This window comes from Rhineura floridana, chromosome 3 (genome assembly GCF_030035675.1).
Source record: "Rhineura floridana isolate rRhiFlo1 chromosome 3, rRhiFlo1.hap2, whole genome shotgun sequence".
NCBI classification, from domain to species: domain Eukaryota; kingdom Metazoa; phylum Chordata; class Lepidosauria; order Squamata; family Rhineuridae; genus Rhineura; species Rhineura floridana.
Window position 1 is genome coordinate 196,788,267 of NC_084482.1, and position 15,973 is coordinate 196,804,239.

The 15,973-nt window shown below is 43.6% G+C and overlaps 1 protein-coding gene across 1 annotated transcript; it reads left to right on the forward strand.

Annotated features, from left to right (window-relative positions):
• Positions 1–10,923: 10,923 nt before the first annotated feature.
• LOC133382413 (butyrophilin subfamily 1 member A1-like) lies at positions 10,924–15,973 on the forward strand (the record flags this gene model as incomplete). Its single annotated transcript, XM_061622115.1, has 2 exons — positions 10,924–10,940; positions 15,409–15,973. Coding segments are annotated over 2 exons (582 nt in total), but the record flags the coding sequence as incomplete, so codon positions are not given.

Below are 15,973 nucleotides of genomic sequence, written 5' to 3' on the forward strand. Positions count from 1 at the left end.
ACTATTGAATATCAGAAATATTGTTAAATATCAGTGAAACTTTGAAATTTTATATCACTATCTTACCACGATGTAAAGACTTAAAGGAACAAGTGGGCATCTATTTCTCCATTAATGAATGAGGCTGTATCACTTGTCAGCAGTTCTTTTTTTGCTTTTCAATGAAACACACCCAAGAGTGGGGAAAACTGTATTCTTAAGCCAATTAGCTCTCAATATCTCTAAATGCAAAAGCACTCCCCCACTAGTCAGTCTTTATCACAAATTCTCAGCTTGGCCAGCTTTCTAACTCCCAGTTTCCAACTGGGACTCCTGGGTTCTGGCACCAAATGTTAATCAGGAGGAGGGCTAGCGCCAGGCATCCTAGGGCCCTTGGGCTCCAGCCTGCCCTGGGCCCCGGCACACAATGCATGAATGCCCTACCTTGCCTGCCATCAACACGCACATCCCTACCATCAACCAAGATGGCGGTGGAGGCTTCAGCCCCTTAGGGAAATGTCGGCCACCATCTTGGTTAAGGGTAGCCCTGTGCACACAGCGCACGCAACCGCAAAAGACAGGAGAGACAGGTAGGTGCAGCAAGGGAACAGGCGGCCGGCTTGGAGGCTCCCTCCTTGCCACAGATCACTACTCTCCCAGCCTATTGAGGCCCCCCTCAGAGGCCCCTGTAGCCCCAGGGGCCCTTGGCCAGGGCCTCAGCTGGCCACCCTTTGGCACCTGCCCTGATCAGGAGATCCCATGCACATCATGTCAAATTGTGGCCTGCATCATCCCTCACTGGATTCTCTCAATCTTGGTTCAGTTTGCTCAGAAGCAACCCAGTGAAACAGGAAGCAAAGCAAGAGCAGATAAAAACTACAAACTCAAAACTGAAATGAATACACTGGTTTATTGATGTACAAAGCTTAATGGTATTATAGAAACAGAAAATATTTATCAATAAAAAATAAAACCAAGGTACAACAACTTAAAGTAACTTAGAAAATATCTTAAAGCAATATGGTATATATTTGTATAAGCTAAGAAATGATTAATAACATGAATGAACCACAGAATAATAAAAATATGAACTACTAGCATTGAATAGACAGCATTGGAAATGCAAGCATTCTAGATACATGATCATATTTTCCACCCAACATCCTCCAGCATCACTACTTGTGCATATATATAAGTTCCCTAGAATATTAAAGAAAGTCATAGTTATCTAATGAATGGATAGCTTGGGCAAAGCAGGTGAAAGCAGGGTAGAGCAGGTAGAAGGAACAACAAGAAAAAATAATCCAAAGGCAAATTCCACCACCACCACCCCAAGAACTAACCAACCCAAAATTTGAATATACCTTTTATATTTATCAGCAGGGTGGAATTATCCAGTAAACTCTACATGAATTTCAGTGAATGTGGGTGGACCCCTATAATATGTAATCATATGTAGACTATAAATCACCATAATCTGTCTGGGAGGGGGAGAAAGAGGAGCAACAAGACCCCTGAATCAGTGATTTTTCCACACAGGCACTTTTGACTCAGTTAAACACTGCAAAAATGTGATGCGTTCACTTTTGTTATGTCTTCACACTTCTACAACAACTCCTTATCAGATTTGCTAAAGTTTCACATTCTTTGTGCTGACAGCAGTGACAATGCCTTCAGAAATCCAAGCTGCTTTTACCCAAAGACAGCTCGCAACTCCCATGAGTCCAAGCCGTCATGGGCAATAGTCAGAGATGAGTCCAACAACCGGGCATGCCAAAGGTTCTCCATCCAGGCCATCAATCATTGCTTGAAGGGAAAGTGCTGGACTCACCATTTGACAAAGTTTGCACCAAGTAAGAGCAAAAAACAAAAGTAAACCCATATAACAAGTCCGAGAACTTTATAGCTGTTACCCAGGAAGCCACAGCAAAGAATACTCTTAACAAATTTTGTCCTTCGATGTAGCATGCACATACTGCCCCAATAAGGAGAACATGATATTTTTTTAAGAGATGGGAGAGAAAAGAAGAAAACTGGGGCTGGATGGTGGTTTACTCATGTTTTGCCTCACACAACATAGCATTATGTGGCCAAGAAAGGACGACAGCAGGTACACTGTATGTCAGAACAAGCCCTTTGTCCGTTGCCTATAAAAAGGTGGAGATGTGGGAAAAAATGGGGAAGAGGGACTTAATATGCTGAACCCATTCTACACCACACACACACACACCCAAACTGTGACATTTTCCTCCTAATGCAAGTAATGCTCACTGGGGAGAAATCAGCTGAAATACACTGTGTTGGGGAGGAAAGTCTGGGTGGGAAGAGGATTCAGTCCCTTCTGCCTGCCTACCCATACTGTGTTCTAAACGTCCCTACCCATCCCCTTGCTTTGAAGGATCGGTCACATTTAGTCAGCACAGAATGGCAGCCTCATCTCTTTTCCCCACACTGAGTCAGGAGCAGATTCCCTCCCCAGAGAATAAAGCATTGATGGATGTGAAGATGTTGTAATTCAAGTCAGCATTATCAAAGGTCAATGATTTTTTAAAAAATAGTTGACAGACACCCGGATCCTCCTTGGCTGGAACTTCTTCAATTTAAATGCTGTTCTTTGGACTAGGGCAATGGCTCCAGAGATATTCCAGGAAAGGTGGAATGGGTAATATTCAGCAGCAGAAGCCCATCGCCTAGATCCCACTCTCAGGGCTCAAACTAACCATACTGTGCTCCCTTAAAGACTCCTTTAATGACAATGGAACCAATTACCAAGGGAGGTGGTGGACTCTCCAACACTGGAGGCGTTCAAGAGGCAGCTGGACAACCACCGGTCAGGTATGCTTTAATTTGGATTCCTGCACTGAGCAGGGGGTTGGACTCGGTGGCCTTATAGGCCCCTTCCAACTCTATGATTCTATGATTCCTTGGCCACGCCCACAGCTCAGAAATTTTCATTGTCCACATTCACTACCCAGAAATGTGTCCCTGAAGTTATTTTCTCAACTCCTGTAACACAGGATCAACAATATAATCAATCTGGACTTCTGTAAAAACTCTATTAGTTTGAATAAGTTGACTGGCCATCCATTGATAGAACTAGGGAATTTGGGGATTTTGGAATTTAGGATTTTATGATTTGGCAAAGGTGGTTGTATTAAAATGTTCAATTGTCCAAAAGAGTATGGGTAGAAATTGCTAAGTGTTTGCTTGCAAGAGAAAGAGCTGGATTTTGCTAAAATATTGTTTCTGTGCTTAAAAGAAAAAGTGAGAACACATCAGGTACCCAAAATAAATCAGACATCTGGCAACATCCTGGCAATGGCGTGGAGAAACACAGACATAACGCTACCTGTCTGGCATAGTGGTTAGATGGACACACTAGGACCTAAAGGAAAGGAAGCCATTTAGTTCCAAGATGAATCACACCTGAAAAACGTAAACACTAGAGTACCTTCAGACATTGACCTAAGTGTGGTTTGGGTTAGAATTATTTAGAGCCTGAGAACAGGGAACATACTGACCAAAAGAACAAAGAAGTGGACATTCACTGACATGAGAAAGAAACCATAAGGACAAAGAAGTTCCGATGATCCTACCTGGACACAGATAATCACACAAGCACAGAGGATTGAGTTAGATGGGAGTGGAAAATAAAGGGACCCCAATTTAGTTGATCCAATCAAGATTCTTAAATCTCAGGTGACATGAGTGATGAATTTGAAGAATGGATCTCAAGTCAGTCTTGCACCTTTAAGAATTAGGTACCTGAGCCCAGGTATTTTGTCTTGTCTTTGGAATCCTGATGAGGGGTCCCACCTCCAGGGGTTTAAAATGTCTTCTACTCTGCTACAATCTTCCAAGTATCTGAGCTCTAGCTGTGCGAGGTGTTTATCATTTTTTCTTGCTCATCAATAAAATGACTGTCAGTCTTTGGTTGTCTCTATGATGGTTCAGTTAGCATGTTTGCTGAATCTCTCAGCGATGGGGTTGGGAGTTGTTGGTTGTTTGTCTAGCTGTGGCCCCTTTGCAGCTTTTCAATAACCAGTAAGTCTGTACCCTAACGTGTGGATGGTCATGTGTTCACCTGCAAGAGGAAAGAAAAGATTAGGGAGGAAGCCCACAAAGAGGTTTTGATAGTGCCTGTGGCTGAATTTGCCAGAACCTGCATTCAAGGGATATGCAGGTCTGAGCAAGGAGCTGGTTTGAAAAGCCAGGGTTCTCCGGGAAAAGCGCTTCCCCATGACAGCCAGTTCAGAAGCAGAGAGAACACCACTTGAGGGGATGGGCTACTGGGTAGGGATAGGGTATCTGCTTTGCATACAAAAGGTTCCAGGTTCAGTCCCCGGCATCTCCAGATAGGGCTAGGAAAGACTCCCTGTCTAAAACCCTTGACAGCTGCTGCCAGTCAGTGCCAACAATACTAAGCTAGATAGACCAATGGCTTGACTCAGTATAAAACAGCTTCCTATGTTGAGGGACGCTCCACACTCTGGAGCTGGTTTCTTTTCTTTAGGCTTCATAGATACTGTGTTTGAGACTCAGTGTGGCTGTTACTGGGTGGTATTCAATGGTAGTCTTACTCAGAGTAGACTCATTTGATATTAATAGACATGACTAACCTTGGGGTCATTCATTTTAATGGGTCTACTCTGACTTAATTGAATACAGCCCTCTGTGTGCACATTCGGGATGGGAGCTACAGACCGGTGCTGGTTCAAAAGCATCCCATCAACCTAACAAGCTGGCATTCATTTGAGTCTGTTCTGCATCCACTAGCTGCTGCTTTTACCGATCTGTGGTCTTTTTGCATAGAAAAATATTGATTTTAATATTGATATTTTAAAAAGAAATATCAATATCTTGAAGGAGATATTTCTTCTCCAGACTCTGTCTTAAGAGTCATCTCTTTCCTACACAAGCAGCTTTTTCTAATGTCTTGTGCTGTAATTTATTTCTTTTCCGGCACGCGCGCGCGCACACACACCACAAGAAGACTTCGCTTTTAGATGCCATTCTTGCTCTTGTAATAATGTTACAGTTTTTCTGTGCTGAATTGTCCACATTTTCTTTGATTATTTTATTCCTGGGTGAATTTCAGACTTCACCATTTTACACATTTTTTTACCTGGACTAATTTTATCTTGCGATTTTCCAGGACCCTATTGATCTCTGGTAACACACATGTAAGACCACAGGAAATTCACTCTGGATGGGTAGCTACTGTGTATTTTTCTCTGAGATTAAAAGGCACTGGTGAAGTTTAGGTGGGACAATGTAGGATTCAGCAATGGTTAAATTTAGTTAATTTTAATGTTGCATATTGTTCTTCTGAGTAAAGTTTATGAAGTTAAGTTGTATATTCATACTGTACTTTGTTTTTCTATGTAATCATTATTTGCATAGATTGTTCTGTATTTCTCCCTTCCCCAAGATTCATTCATGTATAATGAGCTATTGAATAGTTTGCTATCATTACACTGCAATGTGTTCACCATTTTCTTTTAAGAAACAAACAAATCTAATGGATTGTATCCCCTCAAGCCCTGCTTGGTCACCATCCTCTCACCCATTGGAGAAATTAAAGGAACTCATTTTTATTCCAGACAAAACCCTCCCTACCTCATCTGTAAGAACATTTTAAAAGTCTTCCAAACCTTGAAATGTACTTTTCTTTCCTTGAGGTCCAGAGAGCACAGTGTCTAAAGAAGAAAAGGGATATGAGGAACAAATCAATGCCAGTGCTTGACTCCCAGGGTAAGGCTTTCGATTGACAAGGCTTGGAACTAGACCAACATTCATGTCAAAATCTAAAATTTAGCCATAGCATATGATCTTTTGCCCTCTTCAGGCATAACCATTAAGTATTATGAAAACATATGAAACTCATGGGGTGAGGGGAAAAAGAGGACAGGGAAGAGTGTGCTAACTCTACACCCTCATCTTTTCCCCATTGATCTCATCTCATGGGGACTGAAGGTCTGAAGCAGGGGTCTCAGGGGTGGGAACCTCAATCTGCCTGGTGCGCCAGATTCTGAACTCCCCCAATGCCCATGGACAGGTGAAGTGTTTTTCTTCTGCCTGTGCAGTTTGAAAACAAACCACATGAACAAAGGTACAGGGCTTCGCTGGCCCTGCGAAGCAGTCGATCAACAGTGCTTGCACACCCTGCTTTGGACACATCTTCACATGGCCCAGACCTGATGTCATACAGAACAGTTCAGGGGATGGCACTGGCTGTCATCGCCCTCCTCCTTAGTTTCAGGTTGGCCCCTTGTAGAACTCATCTGAGTAGCGGATGGGGACAAAACTGAAGTTAGTTGGCTCTGCCTGTCATTGGCTCAGGCTCCACCAACCGCTTGGCCTCCTTGTCTTCCATGCTGCCAGTACAAATGGGCACCATCCACCACTGGATTACAACTTCCAGAATGCCTGTTTATTGGCTATACTGGCTGGGAGTGACAGGAGCTATAGTCTGATAGCTTCACCAGTCATGACCTAACTGTTACCTTTTGGAAACTGGATGCTGAAATATATGACCCTTAGTCTCATCTAGCAGAGCCCTACTTATGTTCCGATGACCAAGGGTGAACTGGTGTGTAACAGCTACAGTTTTAGCATTATTCATTTTATCAATGCATTTAGAGGATTATTTTCCAGATTGGAATCTGACAAACATTCTAAAAGTTCATACACTGACTCTTTGTTACCTTTGAATTCCTTCATGGCAGTCTCCAAAAAAGGATGCATTTTAGAGAATTTCTGAATTCGCTCTTTTAATCCAGGAGGAAAAGCTATTGGATCCATAGCTTTATTTTCATTACCCCTAGGAAGAAGCAACTGAGATTTATTTGCTGTCAGTCTGTCTGTCAATTCAGCAGTTGGGACGAAGGAGAAAAGTGGAAACAGCAAGCAGCTTAGAAATAGGTTAGACCATAGCAGAGAAGACAACTGATGTCTGCCCAATGCCCATTACAAAGACCTGTTATAAATGGGAAGTTTTTGTACCATAAAGCTTAAGAATAAGAGAGATGCAATATGAAACCATAATCTGCCATTACTCTTTTTATCAACTTCACTGTTAAGATAAAGAAAAACATTTTCAAATAGTTTTAGATGTAAACATTGTGTAGCAGATTATAGCTAGATTATATAGATTAGATGCCTAAAATATAATGGAAGTAGTGGTTTTGGAGATGCCATATATTTTTCCTCCACACCAAATTCTATGTTTACACAAAATGCACAAAGCACCTAATAATAATATCACCTCTTTACCCTGGCCTTTGACACCTGGGGTATGTATTTTATGACATCATTATGTATTTATGATAATATCAGAAGCCTGATGATTTTGATTGCACAAATGTATTGTTATTCTTGACGGGGAGAGTCCCCCGATCACAGTGATATATCATACAGGGGTTCAGAGTAATGTTAAGTTTGGATTGAAGTTGCTGTAGTTGTCAACTCTTCTTTTTTAGTGTTTTGAACTTTCAAGCAGATAAGGAACTGGGAACTAGGAACCAACTTCAGTGTCATATCAGTTAAATAGATTAAACAGTCGCGGGGGGTGGCTGACGTTTTGGTGTATGTCTCGGGAACCAGACCACCTAGAAACTTTTTTTTTAATTGAAGCTGAGAGTCCAGAGATTAAGGGATGGTAGCTGGAGAGCCGGAGGGCCCCCCCAAAACTGGAGACTCCGGCTGAAAACCAGAGACCTGGTAACTCTAATCCAAACTCAGAGGAAGGCAATGGTAAACCACCTCTGAGTATCTCTTACCACGAAAACCCTATGAACAGAGTATCCAAAATGCAACACGAGATAGTGCTGGAAGATGAGACCCCCAGGTCAGAAGGCACTCAACGAGCTACTGGGAAAGAACAAAGGACAAGTACGAGTAGCGCTGTGACTAACGACGCAGCTGGGTCAAAGCCGAAAGGAAGCCCAGATGCAAAAGGAGAGACAGGAGTTGTACAACGCACACAATAGATACATGGAATGTGAGAAGCATGAACCAGGGAAAGAATCTGTTGAGGAATATGGTATAACTGACAGATCTTAGCCAGTTGAGAAGACCAAAACTTGTCCAGCAAAGTGATTTCAACGCCTATTTTTAGGGTTGACTTGGAAGAGGGAGGATGTGAGCTGGCGCTCCAGTAGTTTAGTAGGCCAGATGGATTCTGGCTCTAATGGAAGGAAAGCCTACCTCTGATCTTAAAAGGGCGGCCGAGGTTCTTGATGGTAAGAACAGGAATTTTAAAAAATATATTTTGAATTGACTCTAATATATCTAAATATGAGTCCTCCCATCCCCAAACTGGGGCCCCATACAGTATCTGTGCAAGTACCTTGCTCTGGTAGATTTTCAATGCCAGGGTGATCAAATTACCCCCCACTGAACGAGAAAAGGTAAGTATTGAACCACACGTTCTCAAGGCGGCCGTTTTTGTAAATTCAATGTGCTTCTTCCAAGAGAGGGAGTCGGTAAAATGGACACCTAGATATTTGAAGGTCCTACATTGTTCAATTGATTGACCATTGAGTGACCATTTATGGATAGGAGACCTTTTGCCGAAAACCATAATCTTGGTTTTGGCACAATTTACTCGAAGATTTTCAGAATCACAATAGCTGGCCAGTCTTATCAGGCCCCGTCTCAGTCCGACACGGGTGAGAGATAATAAAATCGTATCATCCACGTAGAGGAGTAGCGCTACTTTCCTAGCACCCAATGAGGGGGGAAAGTGATCTGGGCCCGAAATCGCTTTGACAATATCATTTAGATAAAAATTAAATAAAAAAGGGCCCAAAAGACAGCCCTGTTTTACCCCTGATGTGACTGAGAAAGGGTCTGTTAGGGAGCCTTTGATACCCACCCTAACTCTAGCAGAGTTATCGGTATATAGTGCCTGTAGCAAAAGCAATAGGTGTCTATCAATATTAGATTTGGCCAGTTTCTCCCAGAGCCTAGCTCTATCTACAGAATCAAAGGCGGCTGCCAAATCAACAAATGCTGTGTATAGATGTTTAGTTGGGCCGCTAATTGAATGTCTGGCTATAAAGGAAAGAGTGGCACAATGATCTATTGTGCTTTGGCCTTTTCTGAACCCTGCTTGTTCTGGAAAGATAATTTGGTTTTCCTCCTCCCAGTCCTCCAGTTTCTGCAAAAGAAATTTGGCGTAAAGTTTGGCTCCAATATCCAACAGGCTGATACGGCGATAATTATTTGGATCTTGCCTCTCCCCCTTTTTATAGTTATCTAATGAATGGGTAGGCCTCAAGCCTTCAGCTTGGACAGAGCACATTAAAGCAGGGCAGAGCAGATAGAAGCAACAAGAAAAAATAATCCAAAGGCAAATTCCACTACCCCCACCCCAAGAAGAACTAACCAACCCAACATTTGAATATACCTTTTATATTTATCAGCAGGTTGGAATTATCCAATAAACTCTACATTAATTTCAGTGAATGCGGGTGGACCCCTATAATATGTAATCATACGCAGAATATGAATTACCATAAATGGTCTGACAGGGAGACAAAGAACAGTAACTGAGACCCCTGAATCAGTGATTTTCCACGCAGGCACTTTTGACTCAGTTAAACACCGCAAAAATATGTGATGCTTTCACTTTTGTTATGTCTTCACATACCCCTTTAGGATGCACAACTTAATGTGGTGAGGGGGTCTGAGGGTGTTGAAGAAGCTGAGAGCAATGCCGTCAGGAGTCTAGATCAAAAGGCTAGAATCCTAGCAGGGGCACCCATGGCGGAATGGTCAAAGCTGAGACACCAGACTAAGATGCATCCAGACTCAGAGAAAGGCAATGGTAAACCACCTCTGAATACCTCTTACCATGAAAACCCTATGAACAGAGTATCCAAAATGTAACATGAGATAGTGCTGGAAGATGAGACCCCCAGGTCAGAAGGCACTCAACGAGCTACTGGGGAAGAACAAAGGACAAGTACAAGTAGTGCTGTGACTAATGACGCAGCTGGGTCAAAGCCGAAAGGAAGCCCAGATGCAAAAGGAGAGACAGGAGTTGTACAACGCACACAATAGATACATGGAATGTGAGAAGTGTGAGGCGTCCTTCCCTGGCTCTCCCTGTCAGGTTCCTACCTGCTCGTGGTTACTGCCTGTCTCTAGGCACCACCAGGGACTCCACCAGTCCGGACCGCTCTCTCTTATGATTTCTCTCCCCGCTCTAGCACAGATCTCAACAGATCCCCCTGCTAGGCAACCACCAGTAACGTCCCAATACTAGTATTCCCAGAGACTCTGAATACTGGTATTGTTATTCTCTTCACCGCTGCCACCATTTGTTACAGTTCCCCTTCAGCCTTGGTCATTACCTTACCCTCCCTTCTGGTCTGTGAAACCCCAGCCAAGGATCAGGCCTTTGGTAAACCAAATTAAGTATTTATTACAGATAACAAAGCTAACAAGATTAACAAGATTTCTTCTTAAGGCACATAAGCATATGGTTTTACTCAATACTAATCCGAACTCCACCTCCCTCCTTCTTCACGCTCTCCTGGCAAACAACTCTCTCAAACCCCACCAAGCAATCCACTCTTTCTCTTCTTCCCCCCCAGATTCCACAATTCACCACCTCACATTCACCCAGATTTACCTGTCATCCTTTCATTTATACTGTCAGCCATTTTAAACATTCAGCCAATCATCAAGCATTCTATTGCCCATTCACTCCCCCTCCTCTTTCACTACTTACCATGTATACTCTAAACAACCAGCACTTACCATATATACACTAATATATAGGAACATCACATTTCCCCCCCCTTAAACAACGGCAGAGTATTATTCCTGTTCCAGGATTTATACGTCGCGTTAACAAATAAAAGTCTCTATGGGGAAAATGTCTTTCTTTGTTCCTCTGTCTGGTCACGTCACTGCAGTCCCAGCCACTTGCCTGGAAAGTCCATCGGCCAGTACATTGTCCTTGCCTTTGATGAACTGGAAGTCCACTTGATAGTCCTGTAGGGCCCAGGACCACCTCTGCAGCATAGTGTTATGGTTTTTCATATTCTGCAACCATAACAAGGCCCGATGATCCGTAGTCACTGTGAATCTTTGTCCCCACACGTATGGGCGCAACTTGTTCAGTCGCCACACGACCACTAGGCACTCCTTCTGGACCGACGAATAGTTTTTCTCCCTCGGCGTCAGCTTGCGACTCAGGTACGCCACTGGATGTCTGGTGCCTTCTCTCTCCTGTAGGAAGACGACTCCCAGCGCCAGGTCCGACGCATCTGTAGCCACGATGAATGGTTTCTCATAGTCTGGTGCTATTAATATGGGTCCTTGGCACAAGGCTTGCTTCAGTAGATCAAAAGCCTTCTGACATTCATCCGTCCATACCACACGCTCAGAACACTTCTTCTTTGTTAATTCATGCAAGGGGGTTGCTATTTCCCCAAAATTTCTCACAAACTTCCTATAAAATCCAGCCACACCCAGAAATGCCCTTACTTGTTTTTTGGTTAAGGGGATCGGCCACGCTTGTATTGCCTCCACCTTGCTCCATAAGGGGGTGATTTTCCCACTCCCCACCTTATGTCCTAAATAGATTACTTCCTTTAGTCCAAACTGGCATTTCTTAGCTTTTATTGTGAGGCCTGCGTTTCTTAAGGCCTCCAATACTGTTGTCAGGTGTTGGACATGCTCATTTTTGTCAAGACTATGGACAGAAAAAGCTGCCTTTATAGTAGTCAGACCATGGCTCTGTCTACCTCAACACTGTCTGCTCCAACTAGCAGCAGCTCTCCAAGATGTCCCATCTCTCCAGCTGGCAGCTGCTCTATTATTATTATTATTATTATTATTATTATTATTATTATTATTATTATTATTATTATTTGGCTTTATTAGTTGCTTGTTATCCGAAGGTCTCCAAGCGACTTACAACCTTGTTAAAAACTGAAGGAGTGCCATGAAACAAAATAATAAAACCACCACCACTCCCAAACAGCCACAGAAAGCTTTGGCAGCACTAATAAAAGCCTTCCCAGCTCAGATACCCAAGATTCTTTTCAATGAAGATGACATGAATTAACACTACAACATTCCACACATGAAATACTAGCTCCGCTCTGGGCCTCTGCCTTCTTTCTGCACTAATGTTCATCCTCAGGTCTTACCTATCTTTCCCCTTCCTCCTCCCACAAGAATTATGGCATGGCCCAGATGTGTCCAACTTATATCCATATGTGGAAGAATAATCTGATGCTTCATACAAGCACCTTTCCTGATTACCATCAATGTGGGGGGGGGGAGTAGAGAGATGTTTTTAATTTTTTGCCTTAAGAGTATAAATAGATTAGAACAGAACCTGCTTGCCCAAAAGGTTCCAGCCTTGAAATGGTAGAAATGGTAGAAAGCCTTCGTGTGTGGTTCAGCTCTTCAGTAAATACCCAACTGACCATTTTAGGCTTGCACAGGAGGGGCAAGGGGTGATGTTCTTTAGTTTTTTCCTTTAAACTAAAGCGTCTTCCTTCCAGGTACCAGCAGGGACAAATAAGACAACTGCTGGAACTTTCTCCAGACTTAGAAGAGAAACTCGGAAGCTACACTCAGAAAAGCTCAATTCTAATAAAGGCCATGGAAAATTTTGAAGGTACTGGAGGAAACGGGTACAGATCTTTAGGAATGCTCCGCTTCAACCGATTGCATTAGAAGTCATTTCCTTGTTAAAGAGGAACTTGGGTGCCTTGCAATGATGTTGGAACTGTCTGAAGTATTGTCCTGTCTCCAACATTGTCCCTGATTGACCTAGAAAGGAGAGGCCAGTTGACTATGATGCAACTGTCCTCCTCATCAAAGCATCCACTGCTGTACTGAAAGTACAGTAATGCCTTCCATTCTAGAAGGCTAGTTTGTGAGTCAGTAAACGCCTCTGCCAAGGGCTTACTCACTAGTCGTGTCAATATTGCTGTTTCTGAGCATGAAATACACTTGACAGAACAGACCAGCAAGAGACTAGGAGGAGCAACTTGACAAAAGTTTGACTATTCTTCTCCCAGAAAGAAAATAGGATAGGATCAATGTATAGTATCTCTATAAATATGTCTCTCTGGCACACTTTCTCTGCTTCTGCATGGATGAACTGGGTTGTACAATATCTCTTTTATCCATCGGCCCATATGCAACAGTAATTTATGGAGGTCAGGTGTGGATTCCCTCACTGTTAGAGACAGGGTCTTTTTTCAATGGTAGTACCTGAGCATGGAGATGTTGTCTTCCCCAAGGAAGTTTGTGTTGCTCATGTTTTTGCATTTTTTCACCGCCAAGTGAAATCAATATTATTTACTTAAGCTTTTGGGAAGGGAAGAGAATGCTGACCTTAATAAGGAAATGATTGGTGTGTGGTAGATTGGGGTTTTCTTTTTTTAAAAAATGATGTGGTGGTGTGATCTGATTAAATTTTTCACTTTTCTCCATGTAACAGCTTCTCTGAAGAAAGCACTGACCAAAGGTAATTTCTGGCAATAGATGAGAAAGGAAATTTTGTGGGGAGATGATGCTTGAGATTGGGCAAAGGAAGGACCCCCTTGCTAAAGCTAGGAGAACAAATTTAGTATCCCAAAATTATGAAATCATTCAACATAAGCCTAATTAACAGGATGATCTTAAATCAAGAATTCACTATATACGTGCATGACTTTATATGAAATGACATAGTTGCCATACTTGGAATGATCTAACTTTGAATCTGTCACGCTTTCTTCTACAGAGCCGCTGACACAAGCACAGAAAAAAGGTAACTATTTACAACAGGGGGGGGAAACCCATGGCTTTCCAGATGTTGCCAGACTCCAACTCCCATCAGCCTCAGCCAGCAGAGCTAATGTTCAGGGATGAAGGAAGCTGTAGTCCAGAACCTCTGGAGTGCCATGGCTTTCCCATCTCTGATCTATGAAGGAACTAAAGGACATGAGGAAACCTTTATCCAGGGCCAGCGCCAGGCATGTTGGGGCCCTTGGGCACCAGCCTGCCTGGGCCCCAGAACCAGCATGCACGCCCCACCTGTCTACGTTTCGCGATCCATGGCAGGGCTGCCACAGATCACGGAGAGAGAGCTCCCAATAACACCTACTGCCGCACAGGCCTGCGACGGCCACCTGCCTGCCACAGTTACCTCTCCCTTGACATACATGCTGGTTACACTGCGGGCACAAGCCTGCCATCAACCAAGTTGGTGGTCAAGGCTTCCCTAAAGTACTGATGCATCAGCTGCCATCTTGGTTTATGGCGTGCATGTGTGCTACGTGTGTGCAAGCCTGCCATCAACCAAGATGGCGGAAGGGGAATCAGCCCCTTAAGGAAGCCTTGGCCACCATCTTGGTTGATGGCAGGCTTGCGCCCACAACCAGCATTTATGTGAAGGGAGAGGTAGGTGCGACATGCAGGTGGCCGTTACAAGCCTCTGTGGCAGTAGGGGGTGTCTGGGAGCTCCCTCTCCATGATTCGTGGCAGGGTCAGGAGCTGACACTGCTGTGGATTGGAGAAGGGAGCACCACCCACCCAACCTAAGGAGGGGGTCTTCAGATCAGGGCCCGACCTGGCTGCCCTCTGGCGCCGGCCCTGCCTTTTTCAACCATAACCCCTTGGTTGTCCCTTACTCATGAACGGTCCCCACAGAATTAAGATTTTCCAGGGTTCTTAATTGCATGGGAGCCTCCATGAATAGAAAAGGATCCCTGCTGCCAGTGGCCATGATGGCAGGGATGGGGCAGAAATTGACTTTGTTTGCGTTTTAATGAGAAACTGCTTGATTCACACTTTTTGAACCAATTTGCGAACTGAGACACAGCTATCCTTCAAAATTCTCACTTTTCCAGATCTCGTGAGGCTGTTTTCTAATCAAACAATATGAACACAAATGCATGGAGTAGGGAAAAGGGAGTGTGAAAATGCATTAGTGAAAGTAACTTACAAAAATGTATCAATTAAAGGAAATTGCTTGCAAAACTATATATGAATCAAAACCACATACAAAAAAAGTATTTGTTAGGAGAAATCTGCACTAACATGCTGGTGAATTTTCCTGTGGAAATGTAGTGAACTGAATTTAAGGCTGGAAATATGAGAAAGTGGCATCAACTGAAGCAACCCTTTTCTACTTCACGGCTCATGCCTGAAGAGGGCAACAGTGTCCACAACTTTATTAGGGATGTGGGATTTTAAAAATGCCCAGGTATGTGGATTCCAAATGCCTCATTCGCCAGTGGCTTCCTACAAGTGAGATGGACTTTTACAGCTCTGCGCTGGCATCCTGACCAGATAGACTTCCTGTGAACCTCTCTCTTGCAATTAAAATGAATCCTTTCCCTGGTGGGTTCCACCATCCAGCCTTCTCTGTCATTCATTCATTCTTTCTCTCTTGTTTTCTGCAGTGAGTGTGACTCTGGATCCAGACACGGCCCATCCTTTGCTCGTTGTGTGTGATGATCAGAAGAGTGTGATGTGGAGAGGAGAAAAGCAGGACCTGCCTAAGAACCCGGAGAGATTTGAAAAGATGTTCTGTGTGCTGGGCTGTGAACGTTTCACTTCGGGGAGACATTGTTGGGAGGTGGAGGTGGAGGCGGGGTGGAAAGAAACCATGTGGGCTGTTGGAGTTGCCAAAGAGTCTGTGCAAAGGAAGGGAGTTGTTGGCTTCTGTCCCAAGAAGGGCTTCTGGGCTGTGGGGAAGGATTTCAGTGTCTCAGTCTTTCCTGGTCAATTCTGGGCTTTTAGATCCTCAAAGCCAAACCTTTTAAAACTAAGATGGTTCTGGGAAACCCCTTTGACCTTGAGTCGTGAGCCCAGGAAGATCCGCGTGTCATTGGACTACGAAGAGGGTTGTGTGAAATTTTTTGATGCTGATACAAATGAATCGGTCTTCACTTTCACTTCAGCCTCCTTCTCTGGAGAAGAAGTCCGGCCCTTTTTCTGGCTGAATGCAGGAGTTGTTTTGAAGTGTTGA